The sequence below is a fragment of the Pelobates fuscus genome, chromosome 6 (assembly GCF_036172605.1).
Source record: "Pelobates fuscus isolate aPelFus1 chromosome 6, aPelFus1.pri, whole genome shotgun sequence".
NCBI lineage: Eukaryota > Metazoa > Chordata > Amphibia > Anura > Pelobatidae > Pelobates > Pelobates fuscus.
In genome coordinates this window covers 52,639,369-52,665,455 of record NC_086322.1, presented here as the reverse complement: position 1 = coordinate 52,665,455, position 26,087 = coordinate 52,639,369, and the positions used below count along the sequence as shown (strand labels likewise).

The 26,087-nt window shown below is 39.9% G+C and overlaps 1 protein-coding gene across 1 annotated transcript in view; it reads right to left on the bottom strand.

Annotated features, from left to right (window-relative positions):
* Positions 1-24,164, bottom strand: part of GRK4 (G protein-coupled receptor kinase 4) — a 192,832-nt gene extending 168,668 nt beyond the window's left edge. Inside the window, exon 1 of the mRNA XM_063457695.1 lies at positions 23,890-24,164. Coding sequence (XP_063313765.1) covers positions 23,890-23,941 — 52 coding nt within the window. The 5' untranslated portion in view covers positions 23,942-24,164. The remainder of the gene's footprint in view (positions 1-23,889) is intronic.
* Positions 24,165-26,087: the final 1,923 nt, after the last annotated feature.

The window sequence follows — 26,087 nt, the reverse complement described above, 5'->3', positions numbered from 1 at the left end:
AGGCACCATATCAACTTCATCTCATTAAAGTGGTTATGGTGATTTGAGTCCCTAACAACACCTCCCAATTGAGTGGAAAAAACGTTTTTTAAACAGTTGAACACTGGGTGCCTAAAACCCAGCTCCTCTGGCTAATGATTCTGCAGCAACCGCTGATAAAAAAATAAATAAATCAGATAACCTCTCTCGGTATTTCACAGGAGCCCATCGTACATATGAGTTGGTGTGGCTTATACATGGTGTAAGTCTGCTGTAGCCATACACCTTCAGTGACAGATAAAACTAAAGCAAACCCAGGATTTACTACTGCTATTAAAAGGTTTATACCCCTATCTTCTTTTATTTTAAATTACATGCTTCAAGCACCTGAGGCATCATGGGGTGGCGAAGTCGTACATGGAAGAGCAACAGACGGAAGTTCCTTACTTATCTTCACTGTGTTATTCACCCCCTGTAAAAGCCGACATAACATTTACTAGAGAGAAAGAATGAGGCTTTGTTACTTCTCATGAAGTGCCAGTTCCTCTTTAACCATGAACCATGAGCTAGCGCCAAGGGACTTCATGCACCATAACCACTTCAAATCAGAAAATATCTATGGTGCCGATAGTGTCCCTTTAACATTCCAAATACAATTATCAATCTTGTATCTCATTTGCCATCTGTAGTGAATAAATCCCACTAAATTGCTCTTTCAAATAAATCCCTATAATTTGGAGACATCATCATATATGGAAAGATTACTTGTAGCATTTTACATTTCATTAAAAATTAGAATAGAATTGTGCCCTTGAGCATCACATTTTTTACTTCCACAGTATCAGAGAGAATCCTACTTATAACAAATGTGAACACCACCCTCTTTTCACTTAGTGGTTTAAAGCAGCACTGTCATTTTTAAGTTTCCATAAAGATAGATTCTTTATAAAAACTAATTATGGCTGCATTGAAATTTAATTGACATCTCATGCAATAAAAACACATACAAACAGTAGGGGAGTACTTTGTGTCATGTAATTCTTTTTAAAACAAATGTGGCAATGGGCGGAATTTCTGCCTCTACAGCCTGCTATTTCCCAGCAGCCTTTGGTAGGTTTTAGTTGAAATCTACTGCAGACTTCTGAATTAATTCTATTTGTGACTATTTAAGTGGAGATCCTTTTTGCCATGGCCAGTTGTGGGTGCTTCTCTGCTTACTATAATTGCGATTCTCATTATATTATCTTTGCTTCAGCAGCCAATTCTAAAATTTATCTATAGAAATTTCTCTTTTGGGTTTTTTTTCCACATACGCAACTGAGCAAAAGGGACGGTGGCTCCTGGAAAATGAAGCCTCCAGGAGCTGAAGATATAACGGACATAAAATCTACACAATGTAGCTGGACTGTGACAGTGTAGCTTTAAACTGCTTATTGGACTTATGGAGAATGCCTGTGGCCCATAAATCTCTCCCTAGATTTGTAATACTAATAAACAGATGACATCAATGGCGCATCACTAAACGCTATTTCACACATCAACATATTTCACACACAGACTGTTTGTTTGGAAAAAAATATATATAACTTATTCATTTATAAACGGCAAGTAGTGTGTGATTTCTTTTTTTGACAATGGGATTATGATGGGTTTAGCCAATGCTGAGTCCGAAGACAATGTATACAGAGATATAAGTAGAGGATTGGCAGAAGAACTCACTCAATTCTATAAAAAGTAAATGTGCCTCGATAATCTCAGTTATGGGTTCTCTGTCCTTGAATTCATTTTACTTGCTGTGCAAAACTGTTGATCAAACCTGATCTAACGAATATCTACCAAAATCAATAAAAAAAAATAAAAATGTAAATTTCAGTTGATGGGGAGGGCAACCCGTACTTCTGGCCACAAAGTCGTTCAGTGAATATCGCCTCTTGCGTAATAGATCTAAAAAAAAAAAAAACCAGTTGCTCAAACCTGATCTTACGAATATCATTATCTACCCAAATCTTTAATATTTTGTCCAAATTTTAGTTGAGGGGAGGCTAGCCACCCCTAATTATATATGCGATATCTCAGTGATTAGACTAGACCTTACAATATTTTTGCCTGATCTAACGTAGAGCTATCATAATCAACAAAATTTTGTACAACTTTTTGTAGAGCGGGGGGCTGGCTACGGGTTAGCCCCCTCTGAAAATGGCTGTTAATATTGCATATTTTAGAGTAGATCTGACAAAAAAAATTATTGATCTAACAAATATCTAACAAATGGAAAAAAAAATTGTTGAAATTCTCAATATGGGGGGGGGGGGGGGGGAGAGCGGGGCTAACCCGGGGGTGGTAGTTTTGTGGTTTTGCAACCACCGGCACTCATTATTTAGGAGATTATGTCATGGCTTAAATGTTTATAATCTCACTTGGACATACGGCATCAGAGAAAATGATGAGAGAGATATGGGGGAAGCCTTTGAGATCAAACATATGACTAATCTCAGATGACGATTTCCTCCCCAGTGGATGATACATCACTTACAGGATCAAAGGAAAGCAGAAACATTCAGGAGAGTTGGCAGCATACTCATATAAGCCAATGTATGGAAAATGTTGCCCTATGCTAATCCTGTGCAAAATTTGCATCTGTCGTCAGCACGCAAGCTCTGGAAGGCAGCTCTGGGAGCGTCGCCTGCTGCTGGATTCCAGGTAAAAAAAAAAAAAACTTATTTTTCAGTTTTTACTGCAAGCTATATGGGGAACCAAATGAATAGTGGCTAATAGGGCATTTTAAATAAAAATGGAGGCTGTGGGTGGGGTGGGGGGAGGTTGAAGTAACCCTTTAAGTTTCTTTTTGGTGACAGAGCTGCGTTAAGGGTACTAAACACAAATGCCCGCTGCCAATATAACCGTATCAATAAGAACTCGGCCGGAAAAAGAACCCGTTTACACAGCCACACTTACCAAGTGCTAGGAGTGCAGAAACTATTAAATGCCTGTGTACTGCAGCAGCGATTATATGAGGTCTTAAGTGCTTAGAATCTCACTTAGACATTCGGCATCAGGGAAAATGATGAGAGAGATATGGGGAAAGCCTTTGAGATCAAACATATGACTCATCATCACAGATGAAGATTTCCTCCCCAGTGAATGATACACATCAGTTACAGGATCAAAGCAAAGCAGAAAAAAAGTCAGGAGAGGGGGCAGGCAGCACACACATTAAATAAAGCCAGTGTTTGGAGAAAGTGAGTGGTTGGAGTAGAAGAATTACTGAGAGCACTGGAAGAGTTACACAACACAACAGTGCCCGATCGTGGCTCTCTGCCGCTCACAGAGAATTCTGGGAAACAAAGTACAATAACCACCAGAAGACTATACGTCATATCATGGAGCCTTCTTTAAATGATCTGACATATGAAAAACTAATAGAGCATAACTATTGGTATTAAGTACTGTCCATCTGAAAGATGGCAGCTTCCAGGCGTAGACTACAATGGTTACTCACTAAATTGTGACTTTTCAGGAATTCGAAGTGAACTTAACATTTTAGGCCAAACTAGCCTTTATGATTTATTTAAACATGATGGGATTTTAATATTATTAAAAGGGTCACTTTAATTGCTGCGGTTTGAACCCAGGCTTATCTACAGACATATCAGTAAACTGGGCTGCGTGCATAGCAATAGAATGGCTGATATCATTTTATAAAGTAGTTTTACTCATACTTTGTGATGAGTGGAACTGCAGCTACAGGATAGACGGCTTGTGAAAAGACCCATAGAACAGAATGCCGTGTTACTGCTACACCCACTAAATAGTCCATGTTAAATGGAAGGAACGGTTTCCCTTTGCCTTCCCCCAAAGAACAGCAGAATTGGCAAATTACACATAAAACGTGACAGAAGGATACAAGATCCTGGAGTGGTAGTAGTGAGGGTTTTACTTAAAGTATATTAGAAAGGTAGAAAACGGCTTAAACACTGTGTAAAATTTGAAATGAGCAAAGAGGGAACGCTTTCATTTTAGAAGTGCTTTCTGGAGGTGTGGCAGGAGAATCAGCACAATTCCAGGACATTTAAAAACTCCATAACTTACTCAAACATTTATGTAAAATGTACTTTGGAGCAAGACCATAGCATCTTATTTATACAGAATTATTTCTAAATGGGTTTACTGCAGTTTAACCCCTTAAGGACTGAGCCAAATGTACACGTTGTGAACAGAACAAAACAAACAAGTAAAAAAAACCTGGCATTTGCGCTATATGTCTGTCCAACCGTAATTCACCTCTTTCATATTAAATGCACCCCCCCCTTATTATATATCATTTTATTTAGGGGAAACATGGCTTTCATTTAATATTAAATATTTAGCTATGAAACATAATTTAATATGAAAAAATTGGGAGAAAATAAGACATTTTGTTATTTCTTTAGTTCTACATGACATTTTAACTGTCAATGTCATAATACTGTTTGCTTTTACTGCAATAAAATACACATATTTGTATTCAGCAAAGTCTCATGAGTAAAACAGTACCCCCTATGTACAGGTTTTATGGTGTTTTGGGAAGTTACAGGGTCAATATAGCACGTTACATTTGAAATTGAAATTGAAATTCGCCAGATTGTGTTAAAGGCACACTATCGTCACCAAAACAATTTAGCTTAATAAAAGCAGTTTTGGTATATAGATCATGCCCCTGCAGCCTCACTGCTCAATTTAGGCCATTTAAAACATTAAAGCACGTTGTTTACGTAGCCCTAGTTACAGCTCCCCGCATGTGACTCACAGCCTCCACACATTTCCTGTAAAGAGAGATCTAATAATAAAATGGTTTCTTTATTGCACAGTCTGTTTAATTTAGAATTTTTTATATCCTATATTGCTGTAAACCTTGCAGTAAATCTTGCAGGAGCCTCTTGTTTGTGATAAAAATTACATTTACAGAACAGGATATAAAAACATATAAAGTATGTTAACATCTTAAATAAAGAAACCATTTTTTATTTATTTATTTTTTAATGGGGGCTGTCAGTCACAGCCAGGGGAGGTGTGGTTAGGGCTGCATGGGCAGAAACAAAAGTGATTTCACTTCTAAATGACAGAATTGAGCAGAGAAACGTCAGAGGCATGATCTATAAACAAAAACTGTTTTTATTAAGATAACGTTGTTTAGGTGACTATAGTGTCCTTTTAATGATAAAATAAAGGTTAGGGCTTGGTTTAGTTGAAGGGTAGAAAGGAATTCTCAATCCCAGTTTCATATAGCATTTCCCTTAGAAGCCCAAGCGCAAGGTATCATTAGGCGATGAAGCTTTTTACTTACTTTCACAGCTCTATTTACCCAAGTAAAAACATTTCCTGGGATATACGAATGAAGAACTGTTACTTCTCTGGAAGTGATCGTTCATCTTTAAAGGAATACAGTAAGAACCATAACCACTACAGCTCACTTAATTGCACGCTTACCTAACCAGAGACAACGGTCTCTGGTGGGGAACTTCTGGCTCTTGGGAGACTGTAGTAGAGGGCGGGTGCAGTGCCTGGCAGACACCAGTAAGGAAAACAAATAATTTGACTCCTTACAATGGGGAAGCTGAAGTGGTTATAGTGCCTAGTGTTCCTTTACTATATATAATGTTGTTCTGAAAAAAAGCTAATATTTTACCACAATTCCATATTTCAGTTTCCAAGAGAGAACATAAAATCCTTAGACAAATAAATAATCATCCTTGTGTATCCAAGGGGAGAGACCACAATTTACAAAATATGAGGCTTTGTTCTCCAGTGCTTATTTTCCTTAGTGACGTCAATGCAATTCAAAAGTTCATCCTTTTTTATTTTGTTTGTTAAGGAGATGATAAAAGATGAGGGGAAGATAGCGTCTCATGCACTCATCAGTTAAAACCCTAAAGCTCGTGAATAATCCCAGTTACATGTCTGAGCAGCAGAACAATTTAATGAGCACATTATTTCTGTACAGAGTCCTAACAGCATACACATTCACAAGTGTCACATTTCAATAGCAGACTTTAACCCTTTCTCGACATTGGGGCGTGCTATGCCATCATAAAGAAGGAGGGGTTTAACGCTGTTAGGACGGCGTAGCACAACGACCAGGCCCTCCTTGCAAGTAAAAATACTCTCCCTCATCGCTGTATCCGATCGGAGTTAGTGTCTAAAAATCGAGGGAGTCCTCCTGCCTCCAATCCCGACGATCTTTGTGGTGACTTTGCAATCACATGACTCGGGTCAACGTGATTGACAGATTAACCTGGCGGGGGACTGCCTGGTTTGCCAGGCAGATCCCCCATCATATGATTAATAAAATCACATGATTATGCACAAAATATATATATATATATATATATATATATATATCCCCATCCATTTATATCCCCCATTCTATTTTGGAATATGTATGTAGATATATTTAATCTATTTAAAATATATTTTATTTAATTATTATCGAAATACACTTAGAATTAAATTATATCTAATTAGACTGCTGTTGCCAGCATCCAATATGCATAGAATTTCCTTTAGCCACCCTGGAACTTTAGTTCAGGGCTGGCTAATGACACCGCTGGGGGTGGAGCTTCAAGTCCAGAAGCATAGGGGTTAAATTGTTAATATGCAGCAGTTTATAGCAAAACACTGCACATAGAAACTACATGCATCATGACCACTTCAGATCACAGACTCTTTAAGTGCACTGTGACACAGTGAGACAAATAAGAGGAAATCACATGCAAGCCTAATACCAAGTCATGTATGGTCATCATAAAGTAGAATAGTTAATGGAGAGGGGGGAGAGCGAGAAATGCATATTTATAAATCTATCGATCTATTCAAATTAAAAATATCCGAAATCCATACGGGAGCAGAAGAACAGAATTTAAAGGGGCACACAAGCTATATATTTATTTTTGATACCCTGGTCAAAGTGAATTTTCCATCACTTGCCAAAAATATACTTAATGAATCAGCTGACAAAATAAAACTGGCACTGTTTATAAGCACATGGTGCGGGTGCTCAACGCTTTTCCATCACACACAGCATTGTCTCATATAAATAATGCTGTATGTTACCATAAAAAGGTTTTACTTAAGAAATGGAAATACTACATAAAGATAAGTGGATTTTTACGTTACAGGGACACTAAAGGCTACCGGAAGTCTCAATGAAGTCATCTGGGTGCACTGCCCCTGTTTGTTCAAATCTAAAATCTAAAATCTAAAAATCACTGGCTTTCTTTTGGAAATGGCAATGTTCACATTGCAGGTCTAAGACGCCTCTAGTGGCCATCATTCTGACTGCCACTAAAGGCAATTCCTCTGCTATAATGCATGAGCATTAGCCTCCCAATGCCACCCTACGGGAAAGTGGATCGGCTGAAATCATCAAAAGTGATAATCTCAGCCAAAGAGGCGGGCCCGGCAGTGAGAGGAGCAGCTGAAATAAGCAATACTCACTTTTCAGATGCTCACACGGACATCGAACGACATATTTAGATAGTAACAGGAAACCATAGTGGTAAGCATCAATCTATTGTTCCTGAAACATCTTGTAATTGTCTCATTTATGGTTATATTTCCCCCTTTTTACAACATTGTAAAGTGCTGCAGAATAAGTTGATGCTATATAAATGCCAATGATAATAATAATAAGAATACAAGTACATTGCTAAAAAATAGTGTTCCCTTAAAGGGAACATGCCACCAGTTACCTCAGCCTTCGCTCCCCTGCCACAATCTCATTACACAGGTACACTATGGTAAAACCGCACTCGCTCATCTTCCCAAGAAGGGCAAACCTTCTCCATGACATCGACACAATTCCTATACTCGCTACCAGCACCAGCAGCGCTGGCTGGGGAGTTAGCTTAGCAACCACAGCTCATGCACTGTGGTTGCTATGGGTGGAGAGCAGATACACTGCCTGTGGGAGGTTTCTACTCCTCTCCATTTTTCAATTGATTGACGAGTTGGAGAGAAAAACAAAAAAAAACAAAAAACTCTTTCATAGGGGTCTCTTCTAATCTATACATTTGCTTGCAAAACTGCTAGCACAATGCATATATGATATTAAATGCTCTCTAAAAAGAGCTAAAGTAGTTTTAGGCATGACAGGGGTCCATTAAATAATGAACATGAACGAAAATTAGGTTTCGGTTCACCAAGACATAGGAAACTCAAATAAAATGTACAGTCCCTATTAAGGAGGAATAAACAAAAAACAAACAAAAAAAAAGTAAAAAAAAAAATGATTGATTCGTACAAGTAATATAATGCCTTCCTGCGATGGCAGCCACTCCTGTAACTGGATATGTCATTTGCTACGGACAGCGTACTGAGTGAAGTCATATTCATTCCCTCATTAAAATAACATATGTAAGAGGACACATAACAGATTCTATTATGGGAAAATAATGCCATCAGGGAGTTCTGGAGACATCATAAACCAAAAGACCAAGGGTCACTTCACTGTTAACTATCTTTTATATTATAGGATTGCTTTGTTTTTTTTATTCAAGCTGCTGCGGAATGCTACATACACTCTTACATAGTTGCCTATTTATTGTGCTGCAGCGGTACAGTCACATATTAAAGGAAGTCACACTCCCAGGCAGCAGGTTCAATTCCCTGCTACGGTCATTTGTTTAATCCCTCTCTTATTACCGTTTTGCAGAGAAAGGTGCTGGGGAGGGAGACACGCAGAGAGTTATGCATGAAAACAAAAAAAAAAGTGTCACGTGCTGAATATTTGTGTAAAGTTCTAAAAAGTAGTGCTATCACCAGCAGACATTCCATTGGGGATTCCTCTCATTTTAAATCTTTGCACCACTTGTCAGAACACTTTTTATAAATAATTATTATAGATCACCCAGCATTAATAACAAGAGGGGGGCATATTAATGACAGCAGCTGTGCTTGTGACTGAACGGGCAGCTCAGGAATGGTATGCCCCGGTGCTGTACCACGATTGGCAAAACCCTGAGATTCCAAGTTACGCCACACTAGGACATGCGGTTTATGTGATTTGAAAACACAGCCTACCAGTTGAAATTACAGTCAGAGCGTGGTTTTATATGTTTTACATACATTTATACATAAACACACACACAGAATGATAAATGTTTTACTTAAAAATGCTTTTGCTTGTTGGAAAGGAAATGCCAGATGTTCATCTCCTTTTTGGTAAAGAACATCTTCCTTCATCGCTCATGTTACTTTTGGCAAATGGATTTTATTTCCAGTCATGAAAAAAAGATGATCAGTTTTGCTAAGCGCACCTAGAACACCTTGAAAACGATTTGGCCAGACCATAGGTTCACAAGGCATCTAGCCCAGAATAATAGGCCCCAGTTACGAAGAGCATTCACAGACCTGACTTGGACATTAACCCTTTTTTTTTTTTTTTTTTATATAATTCTTTAACATTGACAGGATGTACAATATGCCAGTTATACAAATATATTTTGAGTGGCATTAGTCAACAAAAAGTATACATCAGTCAGTATTAAAAAAATAATTTAAAAAAATAAATAAATAAATACAAAGGAATCCCAGAAAAAAATAATAAACTAGGACAGTCCTTTTAATGTCTTTTAAAATGAAGAACTATTGTTTTTTTCATTAAAGAAGAAAACAAACAAAAATTACCCACGTTCTCTCTCTCGGTTCCTTTGTTTTATATCATTTTTTATGAAATCATTTTTCAACTTTTCTATAAGATGTAATAAAGATTTTTTTCTTTTGGGGAACTTGCTATTTTGTAATCTTTAGCAATAGGCAGAGCTTAGTCAAGCTTCTGACCCCATTGCCATGGTTATTTTCCCATAAAACTCATCTTTGTTTGATTGATGGATTACGTTATTTACCACTGATCAGGCCATAAAGAAGTTACACTTAAAATTAAAGTGATGTCATCAAGAAAAAAAAAAAGGCGCTGGAGGATGACTTCTCAGAAGATGAGGCATTCGATAAAGGAGAAGGGGCAATGTGTGTTCCAATAGCCGGACTGAAGCCCCAGCATGCCGCCACTGGAGTACCGGTGACAGCTACTCAATTAATGAGCATGCTAGCTGAATTACGGAAGAACGTCGCATTAAAGATGCATTAAAGACGCTATAGAAGGTTTCACCTCAAGGATCACCCCGCTGGAGGCCTCATCAATATCCCTAGACCAAAGAATTAATGGAGATTAAAATAGCAGAGATCCAGCAACAACAAACAGCCACCAACAACAGGGTTGACACCTTTGAGGTTCAACGGAGGCGTTAGAACCTCAAAATCTGCGGTATACCGGACTCTGTCGGCCTAACAGACTTACCTCATCATCCACAGCGCCAGCATCCGCTCACACGGATCTGATAATCCAATTTCAGTTCATGCAAGACAAGACTCTCCTATTGGTGGCTGCCAGAGGGAAGACTCCCTTACACTTCGAAGGAGCCACGCTGACCTTGTTCCCTGATCTCACTAGAGGCACCATTGAGTGACGCAGGGCCCTGCGGCCACTACTATCTCTGCTCCATGACAAGGGCATCCAGTATCGGTGGGAGACCCCGAGAATGCTCCCTTTTCAACATCAGGGCACAACACATTGAGCTTGCGGTTTCTCCAAGCTGGAGACACTCTTATGCAAATTGGGACTTGCAGACTCTCCCAAGATGGCGACATCGGTTCTGTCCCGACAGGATACCTCTGCAGTACCGGAGTTCGTTCCCCGATCATCCAGATGACCAACACCTCCACGGGAGAAGACCTGAACAGCTAAGAGTTTCCCATGACTTAACGGTCATGTTAGGGGACACCTAGCCCTCAGACCGCAGTTCCCTCAATAGTGGTTATTCATAGCGGCACAGTTACAGAATGTTTCTGTTTTGTTTTTAGTTTTATATGATATGTTGGCTACCTAACTACACTGTTAGGAGTTGTCTGCCTTTCACACCGCCCGGAGATATTTACACATGCCTCCACCTATAGCTCTGTACAGCTAGTTGACACTTACGCTAATTATGATGTCTTAATACACCCCCCCCCCCTTCCCCGGCAATTATTAATGTACCCTCCACTCACATAAGCAATTCTGGGAGAGAGAGATAATCCTGCCAGGGGAGTAATAACCTCTGCTAGGAGCTATCACTATAAGCCACTCGACTCGCCTAGAGGGGAAAATTTAAAAAAAGATTAAAATAGCATTGCAGATCTATGCCTTGTCAGGGGAATTGCCATTCTTCATCAATCTGATGCTTCTCATTGAAAAACACTGAATCCAATGATTGTACATAAAAGCACATTAGCTGTGTTTAGTGTTGCCAGTTGTACATTATGATGCGGAATTCAACGACCGTAAAAAAAAATCAAAGCTCTTGAAGAAGTGCCTCCAGCCATTAGACACATGTTCTCAGACAATTGTAAATATTGCCATTTCCCAGGAACAGGAACATGTTCCATTGTATGGGTAAAGAGACTACAACTATTCACTATGAAGTGTTTAGGAGGAACTATACGTGTAAAAAGAACCAGGAATGGTCAGCAGTTTGTGGAGAACATCCAGTTTCCCTGAAATATTAATGACTTACGGAAGAACAAAAATATGTAATTGAAGCCATTTTTTTCACAGATTTGTGCTGCCTTCCATTTGTTGTCTTCATTTATTAATGATGTAGAATAATGGTTCTTACAAAAAGGCAGAGAGTGAAAATACTGAATGGGCTTTTCGTACAATGCAGTTATTTCTACAGATAAAATTCTTGGTGGAAAAACAAAGTGAAATGATCTATTCATTAAAAATCAAACAGCAGCCAATTGACATTAGGTTGTTCAAATATGGATATTTCAACTAAAAGTTAAAACACATTCAGCTATACAGAAAAGTCAGATTAAATTAGTTCACCCATGTCTGCACTAGCATTAAGGTGCTGTTCAGTTAACCGTTAAATACATAGGAACAAATGCAGTCAAATCTCCTTAAAGGGACACTATATGCACCAGAACCACTACAGTGTAATGTAGCAATTCTGGGGCATTTAACATGTCATTGTAGGCTGCAAAGTGGATGTCACTTAAAACATTACAGGACTGCCGTTCAGAGTCTCCACACTGTGCTTGGAGACGCTGAACGCCCTGGACAGAGATGCATTGAGGCAATGCGATTCTATGCAGAGATGCTGAATGGCTTAGAGTGGTGATGTGCCGCGCATGCACACTAGCCTCTAATGATACCCTATAGGGAAGCATTGGATGCTAAGATAATCAGGGTTGATTACCTCAGCCAGTGGAGGCATTGTGCCATGGGGGAATAAAGGTAAGCCAATCTTTTCATTTTATTGGAGGGGGACCGGCAATAATGTAAAACAGTTACTATAACACTCTAGTGTTTCTTTAATTATTTAGATCATATCCCTCAATGCAGACCAGAGAAAATGTCCCCTAAATCTAAATCACGGAGATTATACCCTTCACCTTATCTTGACACTCCAACGTTAATTATCTCCCCAAAAAAATGTAACAGAAAAAAAGACTAAGACAAATGACAAATTACCTAATTATAATGTACAGTGTATCAGTAGATGCCTATGTGGTTATCACACAAGTCTCAATGTTTGTCATAAATAAAAATCCTATCTAGTCTTTGTTAGAATGAGTGTGATTTAGTCTACGGAGATAAAGGGATATTGAATAAATCATAGTGGAATTGAAAACAATAAAGTCTATCTATATCTCAATTGAGAATGATTTATTCGAGAGTGAGCTCAATCATAAAACTTTGTCTGAGGCAGCAAGTGTTCTACTAAACGACTTATCGTAAAATTTCACAAATGGTATGTAGCACAACATATATACTGTCCCCAGTATATTTAGCAAGATAGACAGAAAATGACAGAAAGTGAATTACCTCGGCTGACAGCCTACTATACCGCCCTCTCTCCCTAAAAATCGAAGTAAAGAAAAGTGGGATATCGTAGCTTTGTCTGCTCATTATAGGGAAATTTCGTTGCCGTTTGGTTTGTATTCGACTGGGACTATTTTCAAACAAAACTCACAGCTTCCAATAAGTCTATTTGAATATAGCCATACTTATAGGATGCGGTTTGTTTGGTTAATAGTGGTTACAGCAAACGTCACAGGACGTTTGTAAGCCAAATAACCAAGCAGGATTAAGATAAACAAATCTGGATAAATGTGCCTCTTTAAAAGGACCCTTTAAGCACCAGAACCACTAAAGTGGGATATAGTGGTTATGGTGCCAGAAGTCACCAGGTGCCGTCTGACAGTAATCTGTCAAATCATTCATGAAAGATTTGCTAATTACCCTTCTGGGTAAGGCTCTTGCAATCGTTCTGGTCTAAATTGCTATCACAAAGCAATTCATTGGCCGAGAACCATCAGTTGGTTGTGATAACATGGAAGTACGAACTTACATTTTATCAGATCAATTCAGATCTGAAAAATCCTGGGACTCCTGGTAACATAATGCTGTAGTGGTTTTGGCGCTTAGAGTGTGGCAATAATAAACGTAATGCCTCATGTCCCTTTAATAACTTTGAGCTGCACATTTTCCAAGTTAGCGGTTCGTCAAAAAGAGAGTTTTAGATCCTTAAAGGGATATATATCTTAACCTAATATGGTGCTGGAAAGCAAATGTAAGGAAAAGTAGTGCTCCAATGTGTTTTTGGTTTTTTTTGTATTTGTATTCTTTATTGAAGAGACAAGAAATCTGAAAAAAGAAGCACATGCCAATGCACGATCAGCGTACGTCTTGGCATTCCTGTACTTTAAACAGAAAAATAGTAAAGTGAACCCAAGGAACAGGGAGAAAGGAGGCATTTGGATTCATTAGTTGCAGTTTGAGATGGATAACGTACGCAGAGGACATTGCAATGTTTAACTGTGTACATTGTACACACAGTTACACACCCAGCTTTATCAAGGAAACTCCCCATAGTTTAATACATTCTAACTCTCCTCCCAGATAAAACTGTCTGATTACAGCATTAAATCCAATGATACTGAACAGATACCGTACCCTGCCTGTAACATTTTAGCCTAGATTTGAGATGGTATGCACAAATTCTTTTAACCAAAGATGTTCTTTTTGAACATGAAAAAAATCCATCTTCAGTTTCAACCAACCAGGTCTAATAAATGCGATCACTCCCTGAACACATTAGGCCAGTGATGGCGAACCTTTTAAAGTTAGAGTGCCCAAACTGAAACTGGAGACCAGGTTATTTATCTCAACACTGCAATTAAACATTAAAACAACATATATGCTGTGCTTGTAATATGTACCCCATACACACACACAGACTGATCCATCCCCATAAACTGACCCCACACCCACACACAGACTGAACCACCCATCCCCATACACACACAGACTGACCCTCCCACACACAGACAGACTAAACCCCCACATACATACACACAGACTAAACCCCAACCCCCACACACAGACCCCCCACACCCACACACAGACTGCACCACCCATCCCCATACACACACACAGACTGACCCTCCCACACAGACTGAACCCCTACACACAGACACAGACTGCCCTCCCCCACCCACAGACACAGACTGAACCCACCCCCACACAGACTGCCCACCCCCCCACCCACAGACACAGACTGACCCATGCCCCTCCCCACCCCCCGCCCGGCGGGAGTGGAACCCAGAGGGTGGGGGCACCCTCAGGGCACTAGTGCCAGGAAAACGAGTTTGTTTTCCTGGCACTATAGTGGTCCTTTAACGCTTGTCCACCTTGTATTTCTTAATAAATCCCTGGTAGTCCAGTGATGGAGTGCATGGTCTGCACATCCACTTAGTGCAGACCATATTGATGGCTTCTTCTCGTCTAGCGATCAGTGAGACAGTCACAGTACAGAATCCCTGCAACTGTGCCATCTCCCTCACTGAGCGATGAAACCACAATACAATTATTAATGTGGTCTGCACCAAGTGGAAGTGCAGAGCATGTGCTTAACCACCTGACCATCATGGAATTTTTTTTTTAAATGCAGTATACTGCAGCAGTATATTCAGACACTAAGCACCCCTGCTTAGCACCCCACCTGTGCCGCCTTACGTATAGCACCATCCTCGCAATATAGTAAACCTTTGGCATGCGCCTTAAAGAGGCCTCTGCATGTCTATTGTGGCAAGTGTGCTATGAATTCACCATGGCAGAAATAAAAAAAATAAAAAATAAAAAAACAAGATACATCTGTTCCCACTTGTGATCAGGGATATACAGAGTTATGATTTTGATTGCTTCAGAGCATAACAAGCTAACCCCAAACTCACACAAAAGTGCACGAATGCAGGGCTATCAGAGAGTGGAAGGCTACATTTGCAACCAGACATTCCCAAACTATCCTATATCCAAACTACTTCTACAGTGAGAAAACAGATTTCAAACTTCCAATCAGACGTCTTACACCCAGAAAAATGCAGATTAAAAGGCATGTTTGCCTTCCTGTGCCAGAGGGGAAGAGTAACGTACTCCTCATCCCTTTGGCACCAATAGGTGGGATATCTGCCATTTTGGGCTCCAGTAAAAACTTCATCAATATGCATGTAAGATTAATTGCACTCAGAGTGCTGACGTGGAAAGATTAAAGTGTAAACCACTGCTGTAACATTCCTAACCCAATGTACTGCTGTTTGCTTGCGGTGAGAAGGGAAATTACCTGGCACACAACCTGATAAATTATACCACTTTACCAGGATCCCAGCTGAGAAAAGCTTTGAGAGGAGGTGCTTATTTTATTTCCTTAATACATTTCATACAAAGGGGTTTATTCACTAAACTTATGGAGAATTAGTTCATTTTAGCCAAAACACATGAGCAGGCACATAGATGTGGGTGGCTGTGTGAGTCTGTATATGTACAGATGGATGTGTTCATGAGCTTGTATGTGGACAGACAGCTGAACGTGTGTGTGTGAGCATGAGGATGGATGGATGTGTATGAGTGCACAGATGGATGGAAAGACAGAAGAGATGCATGAATTAATAGATGTGTGCCGATGTATTATGGTAAGTGTATAAAGTGTGCATGATGATAGATGGATGCATGTGTGTACCCAAGTGTGCAGACTGATGAAAGGATGGATGTGTATGCATGGATGTGTATGCATGAGGATTGATGGATGGATAAATTGGTCGTTCTACCACACATCAGTTCTCCAATAATAAAATGAATTTGCTTTTGCAAATGTAGCTATGACATTTTACATTTAATCCCTTAATAACGTTAGGATATTATAGAACGTCCTAAAAATAGTGGCCTTTAACGTTGTTAGGACAGCATGGAATGTCTGGCAGTTCTGGCGTGGGCAGGGTTAAAACCCTGCACACATGGAGGAGACCCAGGTTATCAAATCGATACCTCGGGCCATATTTAGTGGCACCAGACTGACAAATGAGCAGTATGCATCCCTCAAAGAGCGGACTGTTCTGTGTTAGCTAGAAAATCCCTCTGCTGATGTCAGTACTAATGTCAGCAGAGGAAATCCAATTGGGCATGCGCGGCAATGGCCACGCTCGCATTAGGATTCCCCCTTGGGAAAGCATTATTGCAACGCGTGAGGAAGTCCAGAAGTCGCCTGCGAGCCCGGAAGTCTCTCTAGTGGCTGTCTGGTAGACAGCCACAAGAGGAGTTAACCCTAGCAGGTAATTATTACAGTTTATAAAAACTGCAATAATTACATGCTCAATGAGCTGAAGTGGTCAGGGTGCCTACAGTATTTTATCCTTTTATCCTTTTCATAGGGCGTTATCAATAAGCTCGGACAAGAGTTCTCTGCTGGCTAATGTTAATTCTGTGCATATTTCAAGGCAAAGACCCTCATTCATTTGCTGAGAGCGCTCAGCTGACAGTCACTCAGCCAATGAACGTGAGGCAAAATAGACATCTGGCTACTGCTACTCTGCCTTTATCGGAAACTCTGTGTTCGGCAGGACCTGAAAACTGCCCCTTTATCGTGGAACGAGACCACAGTACTCCTACCATCATAACCAATACAGCAGGTTACAGTGGTTCTGATGGTTAGAGTAATCCATTAACTACCGTAACTGTGATGCAGTTTATTCTGTTTGATCTAGTGCCAGTTTCAGCAGTAAAGTTTGAAGCCCTGCACTCATTTGGATCCTGCTCGAGGTCTTTAAGGCGAGCGTAGCAAAAAATGTTGCACCTTTTCAAAGAGGTGTAGCGTAGGGTGATAACCATTCCTTCAGTCCGAAATCATAAAGACAACTACTCTGAGCAGCCCAAGAATTGTGCAAATTGTGTGGCTTTTGCGTGTGAGAAAATGTAAAATACAAGTTAAGCCAGTATTTCTTGATTCTACTAATGTTCACGTATTGAGACTTAAATCCCCACACGCATCCTGTTCTTCTGATCACCTTATACAGGCAGGGCAGGGGTCAACAGCAAACAATTCACCTTTTGCCTCCTCGTCCTACAAATGATCTAAATATCAACAGGTAAGTAGCTAGTTTTGATTACAAAAACCTGTCTTCGGGTACAGGATGAGCTGATTATGTTAAATGTTCTTGCCAAAACCACAAAAAGTACACACCTATTTTAAATGTAGTGTTTCACTTTTTTTTTTTTTTTTTTTTATTATTTTATTTAATTTCATTATGGGAGCCATAGCCATTCATTAGAATGCCATCTGTTGATAAACACCGATGTAGGGCAAAATATTTCATATTTTAAAAAAAAAAAAAAAATGCATTCCACAGGGCTGAAATGAAAAGAATGAAGACTATCAACTACAGCCCTAGTGTAAAGTATTGGCCAAGTGGGAAACAAATATTAAAAGTTTGTTATCTTTGTGTTTTTTAGCTGCTGCAGTAACACATGGATAGATAGGTTAGATTTTCTTTGGTTTACCAGAAGAGAGGTAGAGAAATTCCATAATACCAGCTGTTAATGAACTACAAACCATACTAACCCCTCTCTTGTATACCCAACTGTATTCCTGTCCTCTCGCTTCTTCATCCTTCTCCCCCCGTTTCTCACTTGCTAATGTCAGTCCTATAAAATGTCATAAAATTATGGCCATTTTAACTTGTTTTGTTTTTTTAAGGATAGCTCTAGAACAGGGGTGCCCAAAAGGTAGATCCCCAAATGTTTTTAAACTACAACTTCCATGATGCTTTGCGGAATTTGTTGGCACTATATAAATAATAATAATAATACTAAAGAATTCTGAAGGCATGCAAAGCATCATGGAAGTTGTAGTTCACACATCCTGGGATATACCTTTTGGGCACCCCTGCTTTAGAAGACAATGGGACCTTTCTGTGCATAAACAATAAGACGTCGTAGACATCCACAGCATATCCTGTGTGACGTTACATGTTCCTATCAAACGTCACGTGGAAGCTCCACCCGTTTGCACATTTTGTCAAAACTGGGTCCTGCATGAGACAAATTTGCTCATATTTTGTCTAGTATGTATCTTCTGATTGTATTGCAAAGTCAGTCATTTCATTTTTATATCTCATTTTTATTCCAGCTTTTGTTTCTTCTCAACAAAAATAAATAAATAACTATTTTCCACCAAACCTCCTTTCCTTGTCAGCACATATAATGCAAATGGCTTATATATCTGTATTAAATTTTTTATTTTTTTTTAAATAAAAAAAGGATTCAGAACAAGGATTTCCTGAAGGAAATCAACCCTTTCAACTGCTCCCAACACAGATTAAAAACTAAGTGAAAGACATGCAATATGTGTCATTACACCAAGGCTTAAAAACAAAAGGTTCTAAAAACCTACTGGTATTATAACCACGATACAGCACGTGGTGTATTAATGGATGCAGTTAAAATAAATCACAATATTCAAAGGAAATGCCCCCCTCCAAAACGTATAATAGCCACAAACTAGGAGTACAATGGACATCATACTCCTAATACACTACAGTGAGAAGCCACCAGCACAGAGCTAATACGGCACACTTACATTCATTTCTTGGAAGGCAACACTTTAATATTTATGAAAAGCTTTTTAAAAATACCGGCCTTCTAGAAAATGATTGTTCTAGTCATCCGTATGGGTCATTACTCAACTTCTATGGAAGGTCAGACAATAACAAGCATCAAGACAAGTCCGCGAACCCCAAGCTGTACCTTAGAATTGAGGGAGTCCATGAATAGCATACGGTTCTCTAAATCCCGGTTATTAATTTGTATATATCAAGGAACTAGCATGCCTATTCACCAATATAAATCATGTAACTAACTAGAGAGTCTGCCACTATCACTCCCTCGCTGACGTGATATCCACTACTTTATATAATTTAACGAGAATAGGGATCTCAACTGGCATGGTTCTTGGGGACAGATTGAGAGCTCAGCCAATCTACGCTTTCTAAGATTTAGCAAAGGAGGATCAGACACCTGAAAAACATTCAAATTATTCATTATTCATATTTAGGAACAAGTTTTTTGGGTTTTTTTTGCAAATGGGTACACTGTATAGGTTAGGTTACAGTTAGGTAAGCCAGGAGGGCTTTTCTTAGATTTTGCTTTGAGGTTTTTTTTTTGTTTGTTTTTTTTTAATTAAGGTGGATAAAACTAAGCAGTAAGAACAATCAGAAAAGGTGAGTGAACAGAAAATATTTTTTTTTAAAAAAATGAAGATACCCAAAAGGCATTCTAGAAGTAGAAAACCATGAGATCATGCAGGTAGGAACATTGCTAGGAGATAGAAACAGTACACAAGGATGTGCATTGGGGAAGTGCAAATCAATAATTCCATTAGCAAAGAGCAAGTAGACAGAAATTCTGTCTGGATGGGAGAGAGGGACATATTAATTTCATATTTTTATTTACCAGTGATCGGAAAATGGTACTTGAAAAGTAATAATTGTATGATCAATACGCCTTCTTATCCTGGTTATATAGTACTGGATGGATATCCATCCTTAGCAGATCAATATACATTACGCATACAGTGTGCCCAACATAGACACAAGATGCTACAGACAGACAGTGCTTAAAGCAGGAGATAGCCTCCTGTCTAAATGTCACTTTCTCTTCTCGAGGGATTTTAAAGCTGATACCAGAAGCATTCACTTTGACTTGTTCACGGTCAGTCAATCAACGCTCCCCACATTAAGGGTCCTATTGTTCTGATGGAATCAACAGAAGGGCACTCTAAGCAGGGACAGCTCACTCTTTGACCATCACGTTCAGGGATTTGCACTACCTTGAACTATACAAATAAATCACTAGGGTATTGAAAATGTAAAGTAAAATAGATGTGCTGGAAAACACAGTTGACCTGGAGATTTTTCCCAAATTATTTTGTGCTAAAATGTGCGTGCGCTGGTAAGTTTTTGACAATCCATGGTTTAGTGAATAACTATTTTTTCCCTACAGCTAGCTTTGATAATTGCACACACACCTTTTTCCTAGTCATCACCAATTTCATTTACTTTTATTTAAAATTTGCAGCTCCAGACCGAACGCTGTTCCTTCAGTGTATGGCTGCCCTAGACAACTTCTCAGCTTGCAGTCAAGCAAAACCCTAGACCAGGCTTCCCCAAACTCCAGCCCTCCAGATGTTGCTGAACTACAACTCCCATGATTCTATGAATGAAATAGATAGGCTGAGAATAATGGGACTTGGAGTTCAGCAACATCTGGAGGGCCGGAGTTTGGGGAAGCCCGGCCTAGACAATATAAAGTAAGCCTATGATTAAGGCCCCTATGTCCTCCATCTGCTACTGTTGCCTATGATTAAATCTCCAAGGCCAGCTTTCTTCCATACACTGTATACGCCACCTTCGTGTATTTATGAGCTAATAATTTAAGGTAAACAAACTTTGTTTTTCCTACATACATTCCAGAAGTACCAAACCTCCATCTGTCCAAATAGATTACATAAATAGAGAGCCATACCAATAACCTAGCAAGCTTTAAATGTTTCCCTAGATGACAATGTTAATGTTCCGCAATCCGTTGGCACATGAGGCGTGAGTTCTGATAATTATTTACAATACCGCCACATGTGGCCTATAAACCCTTCCAGCTTGGCACCAGCCTTGGATAGAGAGGTTCAATGTGTACACCTGTTAGGACACCATCAGTAGTTCAGAGCTCGGGAGAAAGACAATCTTTGTCCACAACATACATCAGGCTGCTAAGGGCTCTCTCTCCTTATAGCAGCCCATACACATCACACTCTCCTGGAATGTACAATACATGAGGGATAATAGGGAAGAAACTCCGATAGACAGTTTAAAAATAGCAAGTAGTATCTAAAGTTAGCCACGTTCTCAGGACTAAGGTGAAGTACTCTTGTCCCTCTGCGACACTAGAGTGAGTTGTATGGTATGGCTCACAGCCTGCAAGCTACCTCCCAGAAGCACCCAAGCACTTAACGCTGAGATATGAAATAATTGTTCAGAATACATCAGTGCTGGGTTGCACCCAACTGCCACGAGCACAGGGCTAAGCAAATACAGTCCTTCAACAAGACTCCAGAGTGCAGACTGCCATTCCTATCACCCTCAGCCATTTAACAAAACAAAAATACGCATAAAAGCATCAGACAGGTCTAACAGAATGATAGATGAACATTAACCAAGTAGTCTCATGATTATAAAGCAAAAAAAAAAAAAAGTCATTAAAAAAAATATATATATAAATATTAATTTTAAAGTTTTTTTTTTTTAAATAAATAAAAAGAAATTAATCTCAAATTCAAGTGATTGTGAAAAATAAAAAATTATTCACATAAGATTGAAGGGTCACGATACTGTTATTTTAGAAATATTCACTTTAATCTTTGACAAAATACCAACATAATCTGTAGCAGGAACAGTAAACGACACACATTTTAGTAAAATTGCTGAAAGCGATCAACATGACATTTTAAGCCTCGACGTTCAACGTTTTGTAATCAGTAGCCATACCTTCACTAAATTCCGGTGCTTTTTGACACGACCAAGAAAAGAAAAGGCCGTTTTGGAGCATAAAGTGCAAAAGTAAGAAAATAAATAAATAAAAGAAAGTGATTATCTGAAAAGTCAAAACATTACATTAAATGATTTGTTCATCTCTTAAGTGTAAAACCTAAGTAAACAAACTATCCAAAAGGTGTAGGCGTGTAAAAATTAACCTTTTCTCCGCTTACGGTAATATAAATTGAACCTACTCTAGGCTCATTAAAAACAAAATTAATAAAAATAGATAAAGCACACTTAGCAATGATTTTAATCCTTGGTTAGGTACAGAAAAAATATATATCCAACACTTAAAAGGGTTAAAACAAATATATTAGTAGTAAACTTTTAAGCCAGCCTTAGTTAGTGCATAATATCCCATAACAACATAAGAAAATAATAGACAAAATAAAAATACAATAGGTGGGATGGGAGACGGATGAACTGGAGGAGTGGAGGGTCCCAAAAAGAGAGTCCAGTTTTTGGGAGTGGGGGGTTTCTGGGAAAGTCGTTTCCAGCAAGTAAACTAACCGTAAATAGTATTTAATTTATTTTAACGCAAAAAAAACCAAAAACACCTTAAATAGCAAATCTTGAAAACTGAATTGAAACCGGATTATGAAGAAGCACAGCAGTCCATATTCGCCTTGTCATCTTATTTACATTATATCTTTATGAACTATTTCTTATGACAGCATTATAGCCGTCTTCATCCAATCCTAACGGTGATAAGAAATAGAACGTTCAAAGTTTCATTTCAAAACCTTTTCTTTTCTTCTAGCAAGCAGTCGCCATAAAGGTGCATCCGTTTTCACCAACGCTGGACAATTTGCAAGTTAAACTGTGATGGCTCAGCGTTTGTAAATGACATCTCTCATGATGCTCACATTATGCTCAGCAAGCCCAATGGCTGACTGTGCATCATAGCAAGTGTACTTTACAAACAGGTTTAGTCACTGCTTATATGAAATGATTACAGTCCTTTTAACAGAATAGCACCTTTACAAAAAACACACAGTGCCATTCATATTCTGATCAAACCAGGTGCTGATTAACTGTGATTTTATACAAGGTGCACAAGTGCCAAATTTGCAAACCAGAGGAGGGTTCTCTAAACTCTGGCCCTCCAAATGTTGCTGAACTACAACTCCCATGACTCTTTGAATGAAACAGATAGCTGGAGAATCATGGGAGCTGTAGTTCTGCAACATCTGGCGGGCCAGAGTTTGGAACCCCCTGATCTAGATTATGGGGGATTTCTATTTTGCATTCACAAGATTAAACAGGACAGCATGCTCAGAGACTGCAGAACCTCCTGTATGTACACCTGTGGCTACAATACCAGAGTGAAAGGACACCACCTGGGACAGTGGCTTGGGGCTTGTCACTCAGCAATATCAGCACACTACAGAACAGAACATCTGCAGCACATCTATTGAATAAAGAAAATAGCCAATAGCCTGCTTATCATAGATTTCCAATACATGGAAATAAAGAAAAATCCAGAGCAATAATATACACATTGTTACTTTGTGGGGTTCGTTTTTCTTTGCCAAGAGGCTCTGCATCAGCTGTGTATTACTAATATGCTCTCTGCAGGCTGTCTATGAGAGCTCAGCGGTGGCTCAGGCAATTTGTAATCCTTTTCATACATTAGGAGGCAGCATGAAAGTAAGCATTGATTGGCAAGGCATGAGTAAGATGACTGAATGACAGCAATATAAGCGCCCCCTATGTCACAAACTGTCAGCCCCCCTTCCCTTATTTTTGCAGAATAAAAAAAAAAAAAAAGACTGGGGCTGGGGAAGCCCTGCTCACATACCATGCATGCTTGCCCCAGCAATGTTAAGGCTGCACAATCCCATACTATCCTGCAATGCTCCCAACTTCACACAGCCCCACACAGCCTGTACCCCCCCCTCTCTCTCTTACCTTCTCTGGCTTTCAATAGAACGGTGTTGGCTACAATGTTTTCAATCTCCATGATCAGGAATCAGTGCAGTAAAAACCATACATCCCTGACTGCAGACCAGTGATAGATCCTTAATGGCCACCCTTCAAGACAAGCACCACCTGCCCTCCTCTTGCATAGATCCTGCTGGGTGTGCAGAGCCTCATCTCCTGCACATTGCATTAAATGACAAGGGTGCAGAGTGAGCCAGCCTCCCTACCCTCTATCCCTCTCTCTGTCCCTGCTCTGGGCTCCTTCCTTCCTGTTTTGCTCTCAGGGCTGCCCCTATAGTGAGGCGGGGATCCAGCCCTTGGCCCCTCCTGAAAGCAGGCTGAACAACTACTGTCAGATCCTGCAGTCACCTCCTGCCAGCTGAACGAAAAGGGGAACCGGTTTAATCAATGATCTTCATCTAAAGTGCCACCTTATTAATAAAAGTCCCATAAAACTAGTAGCTCACATATAAAAGGACTGCTTGCTGTGATCAGTGCTTGTGATTGATTGCTGGGCTGCTTCCTGGCATGGGGAATATACTTACAATATTGTAACAAAATAGCCATTGTAAACTTCATACCAGCTCAGTGGGCACACTGTGTATGGTAAAAATGAACCCATCTCATGTATACAATATTAGTTTTACACTAATTATTTAAAAAGCAATATTGGAGCCTGCTGGTCTTTGGGGGCAGGTGAAGCTGGACTTTATCATTTTTGTTGCAATTTAAAAAACCAACAACAAAACTAATCTATTATCATGGTAAAGACTAATTGCATTGTATTGGATTGGGTTGGAAGATTCTGAACGCCTTAAAACACACACTTGCATATTATCCTGCTTTCTAGGTATCAATGGGTAATTTCCCGATGGGCCGCGGCACCTGGGGGCCGGGCAGACAGCCCAAATCATGAGGCTAATGTCATTTAAATGATTTTCCCCTCGGACTGTGCCAGCCTCAGTCCAAGGGGAGTAAAGAGGGAGGAGCTGGGGGCTGGTGCAGCCGCAGTTGTGCCCGCTGTAGTGTAGTGAATGCAGAGTGTGTGCTAGTGTAATGAATGCAAAATGTGTGTGTCAGTGTAGTGAATGCAGAGTGTGTGTCAGTGTAATGAATGCAGAGTATGTGTTAGTGTAGTGAATGCAGAGTGTGTGTCAGTGTAATGAATGCAGAGTATGTGTCAGTGTAGTGAATGCAGTGTGTGTGTTAGTGTAGTGAATGCAGAGTGTGTGTCAGTGTAGTGAATGCAGAGTGTGTGTTAGTGTAATGAATGCAGAGTGTGTGTTAGTGTAGTGAATGCAGTGTGTGTTAGTGTAGTGAATGCAGAGTGTATGTTAATGTGTAGTGAATGCAGAGTGTGTCAGTCTGGTGAATGCAGAGTGTATGTTAGTGTAGTGAATGCAGAGTGTGTGTTAGTGTAGTGAATGCAGTGTGTGTGTTAGTGTAGTGAATGGAGAGTGTGTGTGTGTTTACTAGTGTATGCATGTAATGTAATAATGTAAATGTAAAATCTGTTTCTCCCCCTTCCCTGCTTCTTACCTGGTTCAGGGACGGTGGAGATTCCATCCCTGGTGGTCCGGTGGCATGGTGGGGCCCCCCGGCTCCCTGTATTTGCAGAGGGGGCCCAGCAGTTTGCAGCTGTTCATTACAGCTCTTCCCTCTCTCTAACTCCCGCGAGCGTGATGTGCATGCCGCGCGGAGCGTTGCCATGGTAATACGTGGCAACGCTCTGACGACCGCACATCTCGCGGGGAGTTAGAGAGAGGTAAGAGCTGTAATGAACAGCTGCAAACTGCTGGGCCCCCTCTGCAAATACAGGGAGCCTTGGGCCCGTGGCTGCACCTGCACTGCACATATCTATAGCGATCATCGCTATATATATATGTGCAGAAAGGGAATGTGGGGCCCGGGACTTGAAATGAAATGTTTTACTCTGAAAGGACCAATATTTTGAATTAGAAAAATAAATATGCCAATAATATGTAAGGCTCTATCTTGCCACCCAGATGATTGAATAATATATACACAATACACACAACACATGGCACAATGACTTATGGGGCTGGCACAGATTTTTTTTCCAGGGCTGCTTTGTATCCCCAGTCCAGCCCTGACTGCCATTAGACATTTTGGGGCCCCTGACAAAGCTTAAGGTCTGGGGCCCCCGGGGCCCACCCCTGAGTCCG